This window comes from Glandiceps talaboti, chromosome 22 (assembly GCF_964340395.1).
Source record: "Glandiceps talaboti chromosome 22, keGlaTala1.1, whole genome shotgun sequence".
Lineage (NCBI taxonomy): Eukaryota > Metazoa > Hemichordata > Enteropneusta > Spengelidae > Glandiceps > Glandiceps talaboti.
Window position 1 is genome coordinate 16,596,913 of NC_135570.1, and position 15,461 is coordinate 16,612,373.

Genomic DNA, 15,461 nt, shown 5'->3' on the forward strand with positions numbered 1-15,461 from the left:
AAATAAAATAATGATTACTAAAGTGATCCACATATATATAAATTTGCGAGCTCACCACACAACTGAATTAACATATTTACTAAACTCTTACCTCGAAGGATGTCACATACGTCCCGTAGTGTCTTGAGACTGGGTTTGATTATATCGTAAGAAATAATGAGAGCAGCATACATTTAACTGATTTACAATAAGGACTTACAAGTTATACTGAGTGCACAGTCACGTTTTGTTGAATCTCGCACAATCCCGTTTTGATGAACGACACATTGCGAGACTCTGATGGGGGAGGATATGATGAGCTGCTAGCGAACTAAAATAACCAAATTTAGATTACTCGAACCAACAGAGGAAGATTTATCCTGCCATAAAATCGACTTTCGACGTTAAAAGTCACCCAGAAAGGAGAGTCGTATCGTAAGGGGTGCGCTTGACTATAAGGTAAAAGTCGTCAAAATACCAATTAATGAATTATATTTCTAATTTCATCCAACAGGTGACGAGCGACGGTTTATTGTCTTGTCATGTAAATAACTTCCTGTTTGTTTGAACCATAGCTTTTAATAAATGCGGGTCGCACAGTCTGCTTTAACAGTATTGTATGTTCTTAGACCTGTAAAAATGTAAATACTGTGTAGGGTTCAATTTTGGTTAATTCGAAAGATCATCGTGCACGTGTCAGATGATGGATGTATTAGGCGAATACATCCATTGTACAACGTATGTGAATCAACAAGTTATTGAATGAACATAATTCCATGTGTAGTCTTCGTTTCGATATTGTGATTACACACGTTTGTCATAATATGCACGACATTTACAATACTAGTGTTGGAACCTGACACAACAACAAAACCACACACACAGAGTGTGACTCATCCAACAGTAACACTTGGTGAGATCTATCGTCGTGTCATGATGGTGATGTCGCCATCATTCAACACACGTGACTCAGAAGCAGTTTGTGGACATTACGTCATTCGATATATTTCGTCTGACACTTGTCAGACTCACACATGTGTTTGAATATCGATTGTAACTTTGTCAGCTTTTGGCTTCTAATATGACGAAACAGCTTAGCGAGCTACATGTACAACATGTTATAGCTGTTATGTTGCTTAGGAATATGGAAAATAGGAAAATAACGATATTTACAATAACGATAACGGGAAATAACATAAATATTGTATGATGTGTAACTAGTTACTTTGTAAGGTGCTCATCAATATGAATTATATTGAATATTTATTTCGCAATAGAGGCCATCGACCTAAAATACACATACAAACAAATAAAGCAAGACAAAAAGTATAATGATTGCATACTTACATGGAACGAAAATATACAACTGAAAAACGTGTCAAGAATAACTTATGAAATGGGAAAGTTTTCTCTCAATCTAAATGTCTTATAAATATACAATTACAAGTTGTCTTTTTGAGTTACAAAGAAGAGCTTGGTATAATATGATATAGAAGTTATTATAATGGGTGCCATGTTATTTACAATATGATATATGATATACAAGTATTATAATGGGTGCCATGTTATTTACAATATGATATATGATATAGAAGTTATTATAATGGGTGCCATGTTATTTACAATATGATATATGATATAGAAGTTATTATAATGGGTGCCATGTTATTTACAATATGATATATGATATAGAAGTTATCGTAATGGGTGCCATGTTATTTACAATATGATATATGTTATAAGTTATTATAATGGGTGCCATGTTATTTACAATATGATATATGATATAGAAGTTATTATAATGGGTGCCATGTTATTTACAATATGATATATGTTATAAGTTATTATAATGGGTGCCATGTTATTTACAATATGATATATGTTATAAGTTATTATAATGGGTGCCATGTTATTTACAATATGATATATGATATAGAAGTTATTATAATGGGTGCCATGTTATTTACAATATGATATATGATATAGAAGTTATTATAATGGGTGCCATGTTATTTACAATATGATATATGATATAGAAGTTATTATAATGGGTGCCATGTTATTTACAATATGATATATGATATAGAAGTTATTATAATGGGTGCCATGTTATTTACAATATGATATATGTTATAAGTTATTATAATGGGTGCCATGTTATTTACAATATGATATATGTTATAAGTTATTATAATGGGTGCCATGTTATTTACAATATGATATATGTTATAAGTTATTATAATGGGTGCCATGTTATTTACAATATGATATATGTTATAAGTTATCATAATGGGTGCCATGTTATTTACAATATGATATATGTTATAAGTTATTATAATGGGTGCCATGTTATTTACAATATGTTTTATGATATAGCATTTATCATAATGGGTGTCATGTTATTTACAATATGATATATGATATAGAAGTTATCATAATGGGTGTCATGTTATTTACAATATGTTTTATGATATAGAAGTTATCATAATGGGTGCCATGTTATTTACAATATGATATATGATATAGAAGTTATCATAATGGGTGCCATGTTATTTACAATATGATATATGATATAGAAGTTATCATAATGGGTGCCATGTTATTTACAATATGATATATGATATAGAAGTTATTATAATGGGTGCCATGTTATTTACAATATGATATATGATATAGAAGTTATCGTAATGGGTGCCATGTTATTTACAATATGATATATGATATAGAAGTTATCGTAATGGGTGCCATGTTATTTACAATATGATATATGATATAGAAGTTATCGTAATGGGTGCCATGTTATTTACAATATGATATATGATATAGAAGTTATCGTAATGGGTGCCATGTTATTTACAATATGATATATGATATACAAGTATTATAATGGGTGCCATGTTATTTACAATATGTTTTATGATATAGAAGTTATTATAATGGGTGCCATGTTATTTACAATATGTTTTATGATATAGAAGTTATTATAATGGGTGCCATGTTATTTACAATATGTTTTATGATATAGAAGTTATTATAATGGGTGCCATGTTATTTACAATATGTTTTATGATTGTGAGGATCATGTTAATAATTGTGAGGTAGTTCATTTGTTTATTTCATAATTCTCCTTTTTTGTAGACTTGTTTCTTTCAGTAAAGACACAATGACGATTCTGTATAGTTGTGTGGCCAGGGGACCAACAGTATGTATTTTAGCAGAACACAGCATGACATCAGGCAACTTTAAAGAAATTGCCAACTCAATGTTAAAGAACATTCCAAGCAGAGGAAATCAAAAGACAACATATACAGCAGAAAAGTATGTATCTTGACTCTATAATTGTATTTTTAGTCTTGACTAGGTTCAAATGACTGTATCACACACACACACACACACACACACACACACACACACACACACACACACACACACACACACACACACACACACACACACACACAAACATGTACACATGCACACAGATACATTCATATTAATATGATGTTCACAGGTTGGTAAATGCTAAATATTTCAGGTATGATGTGGGGTACTAGTACATTTGTCATGTATTTCATTGACATGACATGTTATGATATGATGTGGGGTACTAGTACATTTGTCATATATTTCATTGACATGACATGTTATGATATGATGTGGGGTACTAGTACATTTGTCATGTATGTCATTGGCATGTCATGATATGATGTGGGGTACTATTTGTATAAAGTGGCCATGTTGATGAAAATTAACTCTTTGTAAGTCATATTACCCTCTATAAAAGTGGTTATATAAATAAAAAATTGACTATTGAAGAAATACTTAACACCATCAGTTAAGGAGAAGGCTATTATAGGTAAACCCAGGGCATGGTCATCCCATCATTACATAACAAGTTCAAATTTGCCCTACATAATGTTTTATGGGGAGACTTGTAATGGCAACAGGTCTATTGAAATTAAGAAGTTTCTTCAAAATATTATCAAAAATGCAGAGCTGTTTGAATAGGTCAAGAATCCCATTGCCTGGACAGCAAATATAATTTTGCTCTGACTATTCTCATTTCTGGGATCCATGAGTATTTCTGAAGAGCACTCCTAGTGGCCAAACTATGAATTCTTTTGTCTTTCCAATAACCAGAATAATCTAATAATAGAGTTGGTTTCTTATTTGCAGTCACTTATTCCATGTGATTGTGGACAATGGTATCATTTACATGTGTGCGACTTCAGACAAATTTCCCAGAGCACAAGCTTTTGCTTACCTTCAAGAAATCAAAAGGCATGTGAGCTTGGATACTGAGCTTGGTCCACAGGTACAATTTGCAGGTCCATATGAATTGAATAGTAGTTTGTCTCATGTGATGGCCAGGGAAATGGTAAGTTAATGTTTTGTACATACTATACAGAATTGTCATATTGGTATGATGTTATCTGTCATTGTGTCATGTATTTATCATGATTATTGTGTTGGTTGGAGGGATGTGATGTTGACTTGAATTCATAGAAAAACTGGAGAAAGTATTAAAATCTTTAATTTGCTTAGTACTTAGTACTACATGTGTGTAAAAAATAATAAAAGTAAAATTAAACAAGTGCTAGCCTGTCTGATACTTGTGAACCATATGAATATTAATGAGAGAACTAAAAGGGAGAACAATAGACTCTACTACTCTAATAACTGATCATTGCCATATTTGGCAGTATTTAGTTAATTATGTTAGCAGTTTTCCTTCATGCCATATTTGGCAATATTTAAATCATTATATACTATGGTTGTGAAATGTAAGTAAATATTTCCATTTTTTTTCTCAAAGGAACGGTACTCAGATGTGAAACAGGACACACTAACAACTCTTCAAAACCAGGTTGATGATGTGAAAGATGTAATGACTCAAAATATTGAGAAAGTACTAGAGAGAGGAGACAAGATAGATACACTCTTGAGTAAAACAGATGACTTAGAAGCCAATGTAAGTCTATCAGTATGTTTAGTTGTCACATTGTGTTTACTCTCCTCAGACTTTCAAACTGCTATTTTATGTTGAAATGTTTACAATATTAACCATATATATTTATTTATATTTTATCCTATTTTAAAAACTTCTTGAAAAAGCCTACTAAGTTGCAAAGCTAGTTATAAGATATTGACAGTACTATACTGTACAGTTGTTGGGTGTGTACATCTGATATTGTACAGTACTATATAATTGTTGGGTGTGTACATCTGATATTGTACAGTACTATATAGTTGTTGGGTGTGTACATCTGATATTGTACAGTACTATATAGTTGTTGGGTGTGTACATCTGATATTGTACAGTACTATACAGTTGTTGGGTGTGTACATCTGATATTGTACAGTACTATATAGTTGTTGGGTGTGTACATCTGATATTGTACACTACTATATAGTTGTTGGGTGTGTACATCTGATATTGTACACTACTATATAGTTGTTGGGTGTGTACATCTGATATTGTACAGTACTATATAGTTGTTGGGTGTGTACATCTGATATTGTACAGTACTATATAGTTGTTGGGTGTGTACATCTGATATTGTACAGTACTATACAGTTGTTGGGTGTGTACATCTGATATTGTACATTACTATATAATTGTTGGGTGTGTACATCTGATATTGACAGTACTATACTGTACAGTTGTTGGGTGTGTACATCTGATATTGTACACTACTATATAATTGTTGGGTGTGTACATCTGATATTGTACAGTACTATATAGTTGTTGGGTGTGTACATCTGATATTGTACACTACTATATAATTGTTGGGTGTGTACATGTGATATTGTACAGTACTATATAGTTGTTGGGTGTGTACATCTGATATTGTACAGTACTATATAGTTGTTGGGTGTGTACATCTGATATTGTACACTACTATATAATTGTTGGGTGTGTACATCTGATATTGTACAGTACTATATAATTGTTGGGTGTGTACATCTGATATTGTACAGTACTATATAGTTGTTGGGTGTGTACATCTGATATTGTACAGTACTATATAGTTGTTGGGTGTGTACATCTGATATTGTACACTACTATATAATTGTTGGGTGTGTACATCTGATATTGTACAGTACTATATAGTTGTTGGGTGTGTACATCTGATATTGTACAGTACTATATAGTTGTTGGGTGTGTACATCTGATATTGTACACTACTATATAATTGTTGGGTGTGTACATCTGATATTGTACACTACTATATAATTGTTGGGTGTGTACATCTGATATTGTACAGTACTATACAGTTGTTGGGTGTGTACATCTGATATTGTACAGTACTATATAGTTGTTGGGTGTGTATATCTGATATTGTACAGTACTATACAGTTGTTGGGTGTGTACATCTGATATTGTACATTACTATATAATTGTTGGGTGTGTACATCTGATATTGACAGTACTATACTGTACAGTTGTTGGGTGTGTACATCTGATATTGTACAGTACTATATAGTTGTTGGGTGTGTACATCTGATATTGTACATTACTATACAGTTGTTGGGTGTGTACATCTGATATTGTACATTACTATATAATTGTTGGGTGTGTACATCTGATATTGACAGTACTATACTGTACAGTTGTTGGGTGTGTACATCTGATATTGTACAGTACTATATAATTGTTGGGTGTGTACATCTGATATTGTACAGTACTATATAGTTGTTGGGTGTGTACATCTGATATTGTACAGTACTATATAGTTGTTGGGTGTGTACATCTGATATTGTACATTACTATATAGTTGTTGGGTGTGTACATCTGATATTGTACAGTACTATACAATTGTTGGGTGTGTACATCTGATATTGTACAGTACTATACAATTGTTGGGTGTGTACATCTGATATTGTACAGTACTATACAATTGTTGGGTGTGTACATCTGATATTGTACAGTACTATATAGTTGTTGGGTGTGTACATCTGATATTGTACAGTACTATACAGTTGTTGGGTGTGTATATCTGATATTGTACAGTACTATATAGTTGTTGGGTGTGTACATCTGATATTGTACAGTACTATATAGTTGTTGGGTGTGTACATCTGATATTGTACAGTACTATACAGTTGTTGGGTGTGTACATCTGATATTGTACAGTACTATACAGTTGTTGGGTGTGTACATCTGATATTGTACAGTACTATATAGTTGTTGGGTGTGTACATCTGATATTGTACAGTACTATATAATTGTTGGGTGTGTACATCTGATATTGTACAGTACTATACAATTGGTGGGTGTGTACATCTGATATTGTACAGTACTATATAGTTGTTGGGTGTGTACATCTGATATTGTACAGTACTATACAGTTGTTGGGTGTGTACATCTGATATTGTACAGTACTATATAGTTGTTGGGTGTGTACATCTGATATTGTACAGTACTATACAGTTGTTGGGTGTGTACATCTGATATTGTACAGTACTATATAGTTGTTGGGTGTGTACATCTGATATTGTACACTACTATATAATTGTTGGGTGTGTATATCTGATATTGTACAGTACTATGCAGTTGTTGGGTGTGTACATCTGATATTGTACAGTACTATATAGTTGTTGGGTGTGTACATCTGATATTGTACACTACTATATAATTGTTGGGTGTGTATATCTGATATTGTACAGTACTATGCAGTTGTTGGGTGTGTACATCTGATATTGTACAGTACTATATAGTTGTTGGGTGTGTACATCTGATATTGTACAGTACTATACAGTTGTTGGGTGTGTACATCTGATATTGTACAGTACTATATAGTTGTTGGGTGTGTACATCTGATATTGTACATTACTATACAGTTGTTGGGTGTGTACATCTGATATTGTACAGTACTATATAGTTGTTGGGTGTGTACATCTGATATTGTACAGTACTATACAGTTGTTGGGTGTGTATATCTGATATTGTACAGTACTATATAGTTGTTGGGTGTGTACATCTGATATTGTACAGTACTATACAGTTGTTGGGTGTGTATATCTGATATTGTACAGTACTATATAATTGTTGGGTGTGTACATCTGATATTGTACAGTACTATATAGTTGTTGGGTGTGTACATCTGATATTGTACAGTACTATATAGTTGTTGGGTGTGTACATCTGATATTGTACAGTACTATATAGTTGTTGGGTGTGTACATCTGATATTGTACAGTACTATATAATTGTTGGGTGTGTACATCTGATATTGTACATTACTATACAGTTGTTGGGTGTGTACATCTGATATTGTACATTACTATATAGTTGTTGGGTGTGTACATCTGATATTGTACAGTACTATATAGTTGTTGGGTGTGTACATCTGATATTGTACAGTACTATACAGTTGTTGGGTGTGTACATCTGATATTGTGCAGTACTATATAGTTGTTGGGTGTGTACATCTGATATTGTACATTACTATATAGTTGTTGGGTGTGTACATCTGATATTGTACAGTACTATATAGTTGTTGGGTGTGTACATCTGATATTGTACAGTACTATACAGTTGTTGGGTGTGTACATCTGATATTGTACATTACTATATAGTTGTTGGGTGTGTACATCTGATATTGTACATTACTATATAGTTGTTGGGTGTGTACATCTGATATTGTACAGTACTATACAGTTGTTGGGTGTGTACATCTGATATTGTACAGTACTATATAGTTGTTGGGTGTGTATATCTGATATTGTACAGTACTATATAGTTGTTGGGTGTGTACATCTGATATTGTACAGTACTATACAGTTGTTGGGTGTGTACATATGATATTGTACAGTACTATACAATTGTTGGGTGTGTACATCTGATATTGTACACTACTATATAATTGTTGGGTGTGTACATCTGATATTGTACAGTACTATATAGTTGTTGGGTGTGTACATCTGATATTGTACAGTACTATATAGTTGTTGGGTGTGTACATCTGATATTGTACAGTACTATGCAGTTGTTGGGTGTGTACATCTGATATTGTACAGTACTATACAGTTGTTGGGTGTGTACATCTGATATTGTACAGTACTATATAGTTGTTGGGTGTGTACATCTGATATTGTACAGTACTATATAGTTGTTGGGTGTGTACATCTGATATTGTACAGTACTATACAATTGTTGGGTGTGTACATCTGATATTGTACAGTACTATGCAGTTGTTGGGTGTGTACATCTGATATTGTACAGTACTATATAGTTGTTGGGTGTGTACATCTGATATTGTACAGTACTATATAGTTGTTGGGTGTGTACATCTGATATTGTACAGTACTATATAGTTGTTGGGTGTGTACATCTGATATTGTACAGTACTATACAATTGTTGGGTGTGTACATCTGATATTGTACAGTACTATACAGTTGTTGGGTGTGTACATCTGATATTGTACAGTACTATATAGTTGTTGGGTGTGTACATCTGATATTGTACAGTACTATACAGTTGTTGGGTGTGTACATCTGATATTGTACATTACTATATAGTTGTTGGGTGTGTACATCTGATATTGTACAGTACTATATAGTTGTTGGGTGTGTACATCTGATATTGTACATTACTATACAGTTGTTGGGTGTGTACATCTGATATTGTACAGTACTATATAGTTGTTGGGTGTGTACATCTGATATTGTACAGTACTATACAATTGTTGGGTGTGTACATCTGATATTGTACAGTACTATACAGTTGTTGGGTGTGTACATCTGATATTGTACAGTACTATATAGTTGTTGGGTGTGTACATCTGATATTGTACAGTACTATATAGTTGTTGGGTGTGTACATCTGATATTGTACAGTACTATATAGTTGTTGGGTGTGTACATCTGATATTGTACAGTACTATACAATTGTTGGGTGTGTACATCTGATATTGTACAGTACTATACAGTTGTTGGGTGTGTACATCTGATATTGTACAGTACTATATAGTTGTTGGGTGTGTACATCTGATATTGTACAGTACTATACAGTTGTTGGGTGTGTACATCTGATATTGTGCAGTACTATATAGTTGTTGGGTGTGTACATCTGATATTGTACAGTACTATACAGTTGTTGGGTGTGTACATCTGATATTGTACAGTACTATATAGTTGTTGGGTGTGTACATCTGATATTGTACACTACTATATAATTGTTGGGTGTGTACACATATTGAAAAATGGTTGCAAAATTTTGCTCAGGCATGATCTAATTATTGTGTCAAATTGGTTTTAATTTCATCGTTTTTGACATTTTCTGAACTACATACTTTATTGTCAAAATGACTTTTGTTGCATAAAATATTCCAATATTGTTTTTACTTAATTCTTACAGGCCCAAAGTTTCCAGAAATCTGCCAAGAAAGTCAGCAGCAAGATGTGGTGGAAGAACACACGTAACACGATTATTTTGGTAGTGGTTGTCTTGGTAGTACTAACTGTCCTTGTCTTAATCATTTTAGGAGCCACTGGTGTCATTTAGCAAATCTGTCACTTTGGTTTGTCCACTGATCAGTACAGTGAATGGTTTTCTGTATTAAATTAGTACATACGTGAATCTGAATGAGAACGGGTTCCAAATTTTACTTTGTATCTTTTAAAGTCTAGTTACTTCATATCATATCTTAAGTATACTCAAAATAGAAACATGCAAATTCACTTTCTTAAAGTGGCACAAGCTGAGTTTCTAAGCTTTTAATCCAAGTGAAAATACTAATACATACAATCATGATTAAAGTATTCTAGTATTGTTTGTGTAATTACATGCCTTCTGTGGTATTACAATTACAACATAAGACTTACCGGTAGTATTGCATTGAAACGGTTTCCTTTACATTTTATATGCATATAATAAATGATGTCATTGAATTGTTTAGAAGTATCTTACTACCAGGTTTGAGTTCAATAAGGAATTATACATCTTGTGGCAGATCTCGCATGATATGCAAATACACATAGCAATGGTCATTAAGCACATGTTTGTGGTCAATCTTTCACCTCGGTTTTGTCTGTTTACATGAAACCCAACATGTTCTTTTGAAAAGATTACTGTTTTGTGGCCATCCCCATTCATAAATCGTCATGGAAAACATTGAAAATTTGAAAGTACTAGAACTAAAGAGCACTTTTCGAAAATATGGCTCGACAAGTTATAAGAAAAATATGCTCATTTCCCTCACCAAGGCAATTCATTTCTCGTACAGTGCACTTCATTTGTGTAGTGGCAGATGCCTTCAGTGGGTCATCCTAATTACTGCCCGAGACCACCTGAGGTGCAAAATAGACTGCCTGAGATGAAACCAGTGGTTCAACTACTGTTATAAGTTGATATCTAAATACACTATAAATCATAACCAGTATATAGTGATCCTAAAACAGAATAATTCAAGACCTCAAGTACTGTCTTTTATGTACAAACATTACACGGACTCAATACAAAGTGTTCGCCAACCTCAACCATGGTCAGATGGAAAAAAATAGCTGTAAACTCATTGTCACAAATCGATTTAAAATGCATAGGAGCACCTGAAATATTTACACACCATTTCTTCTTCTTTGTTTTCAAATATAGCCTAAAACACTCATGTCTTGCCTTGAACAATTAATATCCAAATCTCAGGTGATCAACTCAACCATTAAACCATACAAGTGTATTACATTGACAAGTTATTCTGTGACCAAAAAACAGCAATTGGGACCACAAATTATTCTGTTTTAGGTCAATATATACTGTTTATGATTAGAGGTATTTAGATATGTTTTTTGTCTCGGGCAGTCTCAGACAGTTATTAGTAGGACAGCATTTGGCCAGACATATGTGTACTGGACAACATATTCTCAGTCATGTGTAACTTCTAAATAAGTCGTGAGTTCACCCTTTGCCTGTATTCATTCAAGACTGAGTTTAAAAGTTGCAATGTATTGAAGAGCAAACTTTATTACATCTCAGAATAGATCAGGCACAATTCTGTCAAGTTTTCTATGCCCAACATGCCTTTGACATAATGCGATGACGTATTTTTTAATGCAAGGACTATGTACATGTACACTACATGGTACTAGACTTGGACTATTTTCAAACATTTTCAGTGTGATATCTCAAGCCATGGCCCTAGCAGGTATTGAGTTAGGGTGATTGTCAGTCCCTTCCTCTGACAAAGTGTAGCAAGCATATGAATGTATATGCCTTGATACTATGTACGCCAAAGTTATCACCCAGGGAACAGGCCTTTATCCAATGCTGCCATTTCTCTGGTTGTGTTTTTGGTTTTGAGAATCTTATAAAGTGAACACCATCCATGTAGTCTTGGTCACAATATATCGGGAACCCGACTTACATTCCCGATATACACATAGTTTTTTTACAATGTTACCATACTTTTAAATTTTGCTTTGCTTGATCTATCATAAATTATATGTGTGATGGTGTTGAGAACCATAGTGTTGCTAAGTGTTTGGCACTTCAACTTGACCACCCACATGTAGTTGCTATGGACTCAATGGCTCATGTGGGATCTCATCGGATCTGCTGCGAGACAAAAAGTGGGTTATTGCAAGTGGTGATTCATTAAACATGATTAAAGTAAAATACTTTGAGTACCTTGTCAATATGCAGCAAAAATTACTTCCCAAACACATATAAATTAATACAGTTTGATATCTTGTTGTAACTATGGTAATACACTATTTAATAAGCATAAATCAATAACTTGTGTAAACTATCTGTCACAATATTTGTACCCGTACAATGTATAATTGAAAGTCTTAATTTTAGACCCTTATTGTCAACTGTACTGTATAAGACTTATTTATACCAAGTAAATTCTAAATCAGACCCTTGTACTATTATTAATTGACAAGCCATAATGGGGCAATATGTTTGATGTGCCATGTAAATTAATGATATTCATCTTTTGCCTCGGGGACTTTGTTATGATTATGTATGTGTGTCTGTGATTTTGGTATTATGTTAGAAAGTTGTGTCCAGAAACAGTCATTGAAATATTAACTTTGATTGGTTTGAGGAGTTGACTTAGTGACTTGTTTATAACTGGAGTAGTTGGCAGGGGCTAATTTTTATCACAACTGAGCTGAGGTTCATTAGTGCTATAGGCATGGTGAAATGTTTGGGTGTTACCTTGTCTTTGGTGGAGACGTTACTTCAAAGTAAAAGTTATGAAATTGTTCATTCAGATCTTCTAGGGATGTCTAATTGACACAAAAGAGTAAGGTATGGTGAGCTGAAAGCTATCATTTTAGTGAAAGCAGTATTATAATATGATCAATTAGTTTTACTACAATGTCATGGGTGCTAGGAATATTGAGGGTTTTCTGTGCAATTATAGATCACTGTAAAAGTACTGTAAATGTGATATGTCTAAACTGTGTGTCTTCACAGTGGCAAATACATCAGTCTGTAACAATGAATGCTGGCAAAATATTTTTTACAAGCAATGCCTCACAAATGGCTATAATAACATCATCGTAATGATAACACTTCACTAAATATTAGACTGGGCACTTGCTGTGATATATTAAGATTGTAAGTGTCCACAATGTGTTTGTTACTGTATTTACATGTTTACTTGCAGTAGAATAGTCAGTCAGTCAGTCAGTCAGTCAGTCAGTCAGTCAGTCAGTCAGTCAGTCAGTCAGTAGCAGTTACCATTAATTACTAATAAAGCTATACAGCATCAGTTCTAATCTCTGCATACTTACACTTCATCCTCCAAAAAAATCCTATAAAGTGAATTTTTATGAATTTAGTACGAATGTTTTATTAGAAATTTCTGATCATTTTAGTACCAGTACTTTTTTATCTTGACATTATATTTAGAACAGATATGTAATATTGTAAATTCCTATTGGCAAATTATTTACAATTATGTGCAAGTATATTATGGTGGTCTCATACAGATATTGTAAACCTGGTATTTATGTGCAAGTATGCTATGTTGGTCTCATACAGATAAACCTGGTTTCACCTTGCATAAATTTGACATTTAATATTTTAGTACAAAATTACATGGTTTTGTAATATAATTTGATACATATATCTACATGCACAAATACCGTACACCTGGTTTCAATGTAAATTAACCTTTATGTGCAAATTTACATGTAAGTACCATACCCATGGGTTCATCTTACCTAAAGAATGTGTCTGTGATTGTCGTAGTCAGTATGGAGAAATTATCTTTAAATATAGTTGACACTCTCAAAAAGCTACTTTTGACATTTTCAAGAAGTTTTTATGGCAATATATGTTGTTGTGAAAGTCTTTGAAACTTACCCTAACTAGAACACTAGGCTAGTCCAATGCCAGTCTAATGTTAAAGGTGAATGCCACTCCAGGAAAACGATGTATTTTCATCAAGTTTGGGTTCTGGTGAGTCATTTATTGATTTCACATCACATAAATATTTTGCCCGGTTTCAAAGAAACACCAGATTGAAACTCTTTTATACTTGTGTTGATCTCACAATGACCAACCATTGCCCCATGGGACTTAACAGACATACTTATTGTTTGGGTGCACATTGACTGTTTACCTAAAGGTAAAAAACTCATAGGAGTACAGTAGAGCTTTCAATTTGCCAATAGCAATATATAGGACCATATTATAAGTATGTGATAATGTGTGAAGTGTGTAGGGGAGTACAAGAAATTGACATGTGTTTATGTTTTCATGTTAATGGAGAAGTTGTGTATTTTATTGTTATTTGCTTAAAGATTTAAATATGTATATTATGATGGAAAAACTAAGGGATTTTAAAGTTTTATATTATTATTATTATTCAAGAATCAAAACGTAATGAAGTATTGAAGAGAAAAAGAATATTAGTCAAGAGAAAGAAACTATTGAAATAAGTATTTAAAAGTGTATGAATGGAATGAAGCAAGTGTTATCCTATAATATATGTACTGTATCCAAAACAGAAAGGTGCTCTCACATATGTATATAATAGACAATTATGTCAACTTATTCTCTACAGCATTATCATTTCAATGTAACCAACACTTCATTATAAAGAATCTAATATTTATGTTGTCCAACAGATGTCAACTTGTAAGGTATCTACAAGAAATAAATGTTAATTGAAATACCTGAGTGTACAATTTTATTTATCATTTTCAGAGAGTGATACTTTGTAGTTACTTTGTACACCCTAGAATGGATATCTTATATCTTTTGGTACAATTGAAGAGGGATTAATTATGCTATTGTATGGCATATTGTCTGTCTCTGTCTCTCTCTGTCTGTCTGTCTGTCTGTCTGTCTGTCTGTCTGTCTGTCTCTCTCTCTCTGTTTCTCTGTCTCTCTCGCTCGCTCTCTCTGTCTCTCTCTCTCTCTGTCTCTCTCTCTCTCTCTCTCTCTCTCTCTCTCTCTCTCTCTCTCTCTCTCTGATTGATTGCACTATCTAGGGTCACACTTTACTTTGATTCATTGCAC

At 33.1% G+C, this 15,461-nt stretch overlaps 1 protein-coding gene across 1 annotated transcript; it reads left to right on the top strand.

The window, feature by feature from the left end:
* Positions 1-97: 97 nt before the first annotated feature.
* Positions 98-15,077, top strand: LOC144451923 (vesicle-associated membrane protein 7-like). Its single transcript, XM_078142832.1, has 5 exons — positions 98-438; positions 3,118-3,297; positions 4,156-4,357; positions 4,796-4,951; positions 10,344-15,077. Exons 2-5 carry the CDS (start codon positions 3,143-3,145, stop codon positions 10,488-10,490), a joined length of 660 nt encoding a protein of 219 aa, XP_077998958.1. The 5' UTR covers positions 98-438; positions 3,118-3,142; the 3' UTR covers positions 10,491-15,077.
* Positions 15,078-15,461: the final 384 nt, after the last annotated feature.

Coding starts and splice junctions, on each gene's coding strand:
- LOC144451923 (XM_078142832.1), top strand. CDS start 3,143: ATGACGATTCTGTATAGTTGTGTGGCCAGGGGACCAACAGTATGTATT. Junction 3,298..4,155: donor ACAACATATACAGCAGAAAA/GTATGTATCTTG, acceptor TCTTATTTGCAG/TCACTTATTCCATGTGATTG. Junction 4,952..10,343: donor CAGATGACTTAGAAGCCAAT/GTAAGTCTATCA, acceptor TAATTCTTACAG/GCCCAAAGTTTCCAGAAATC.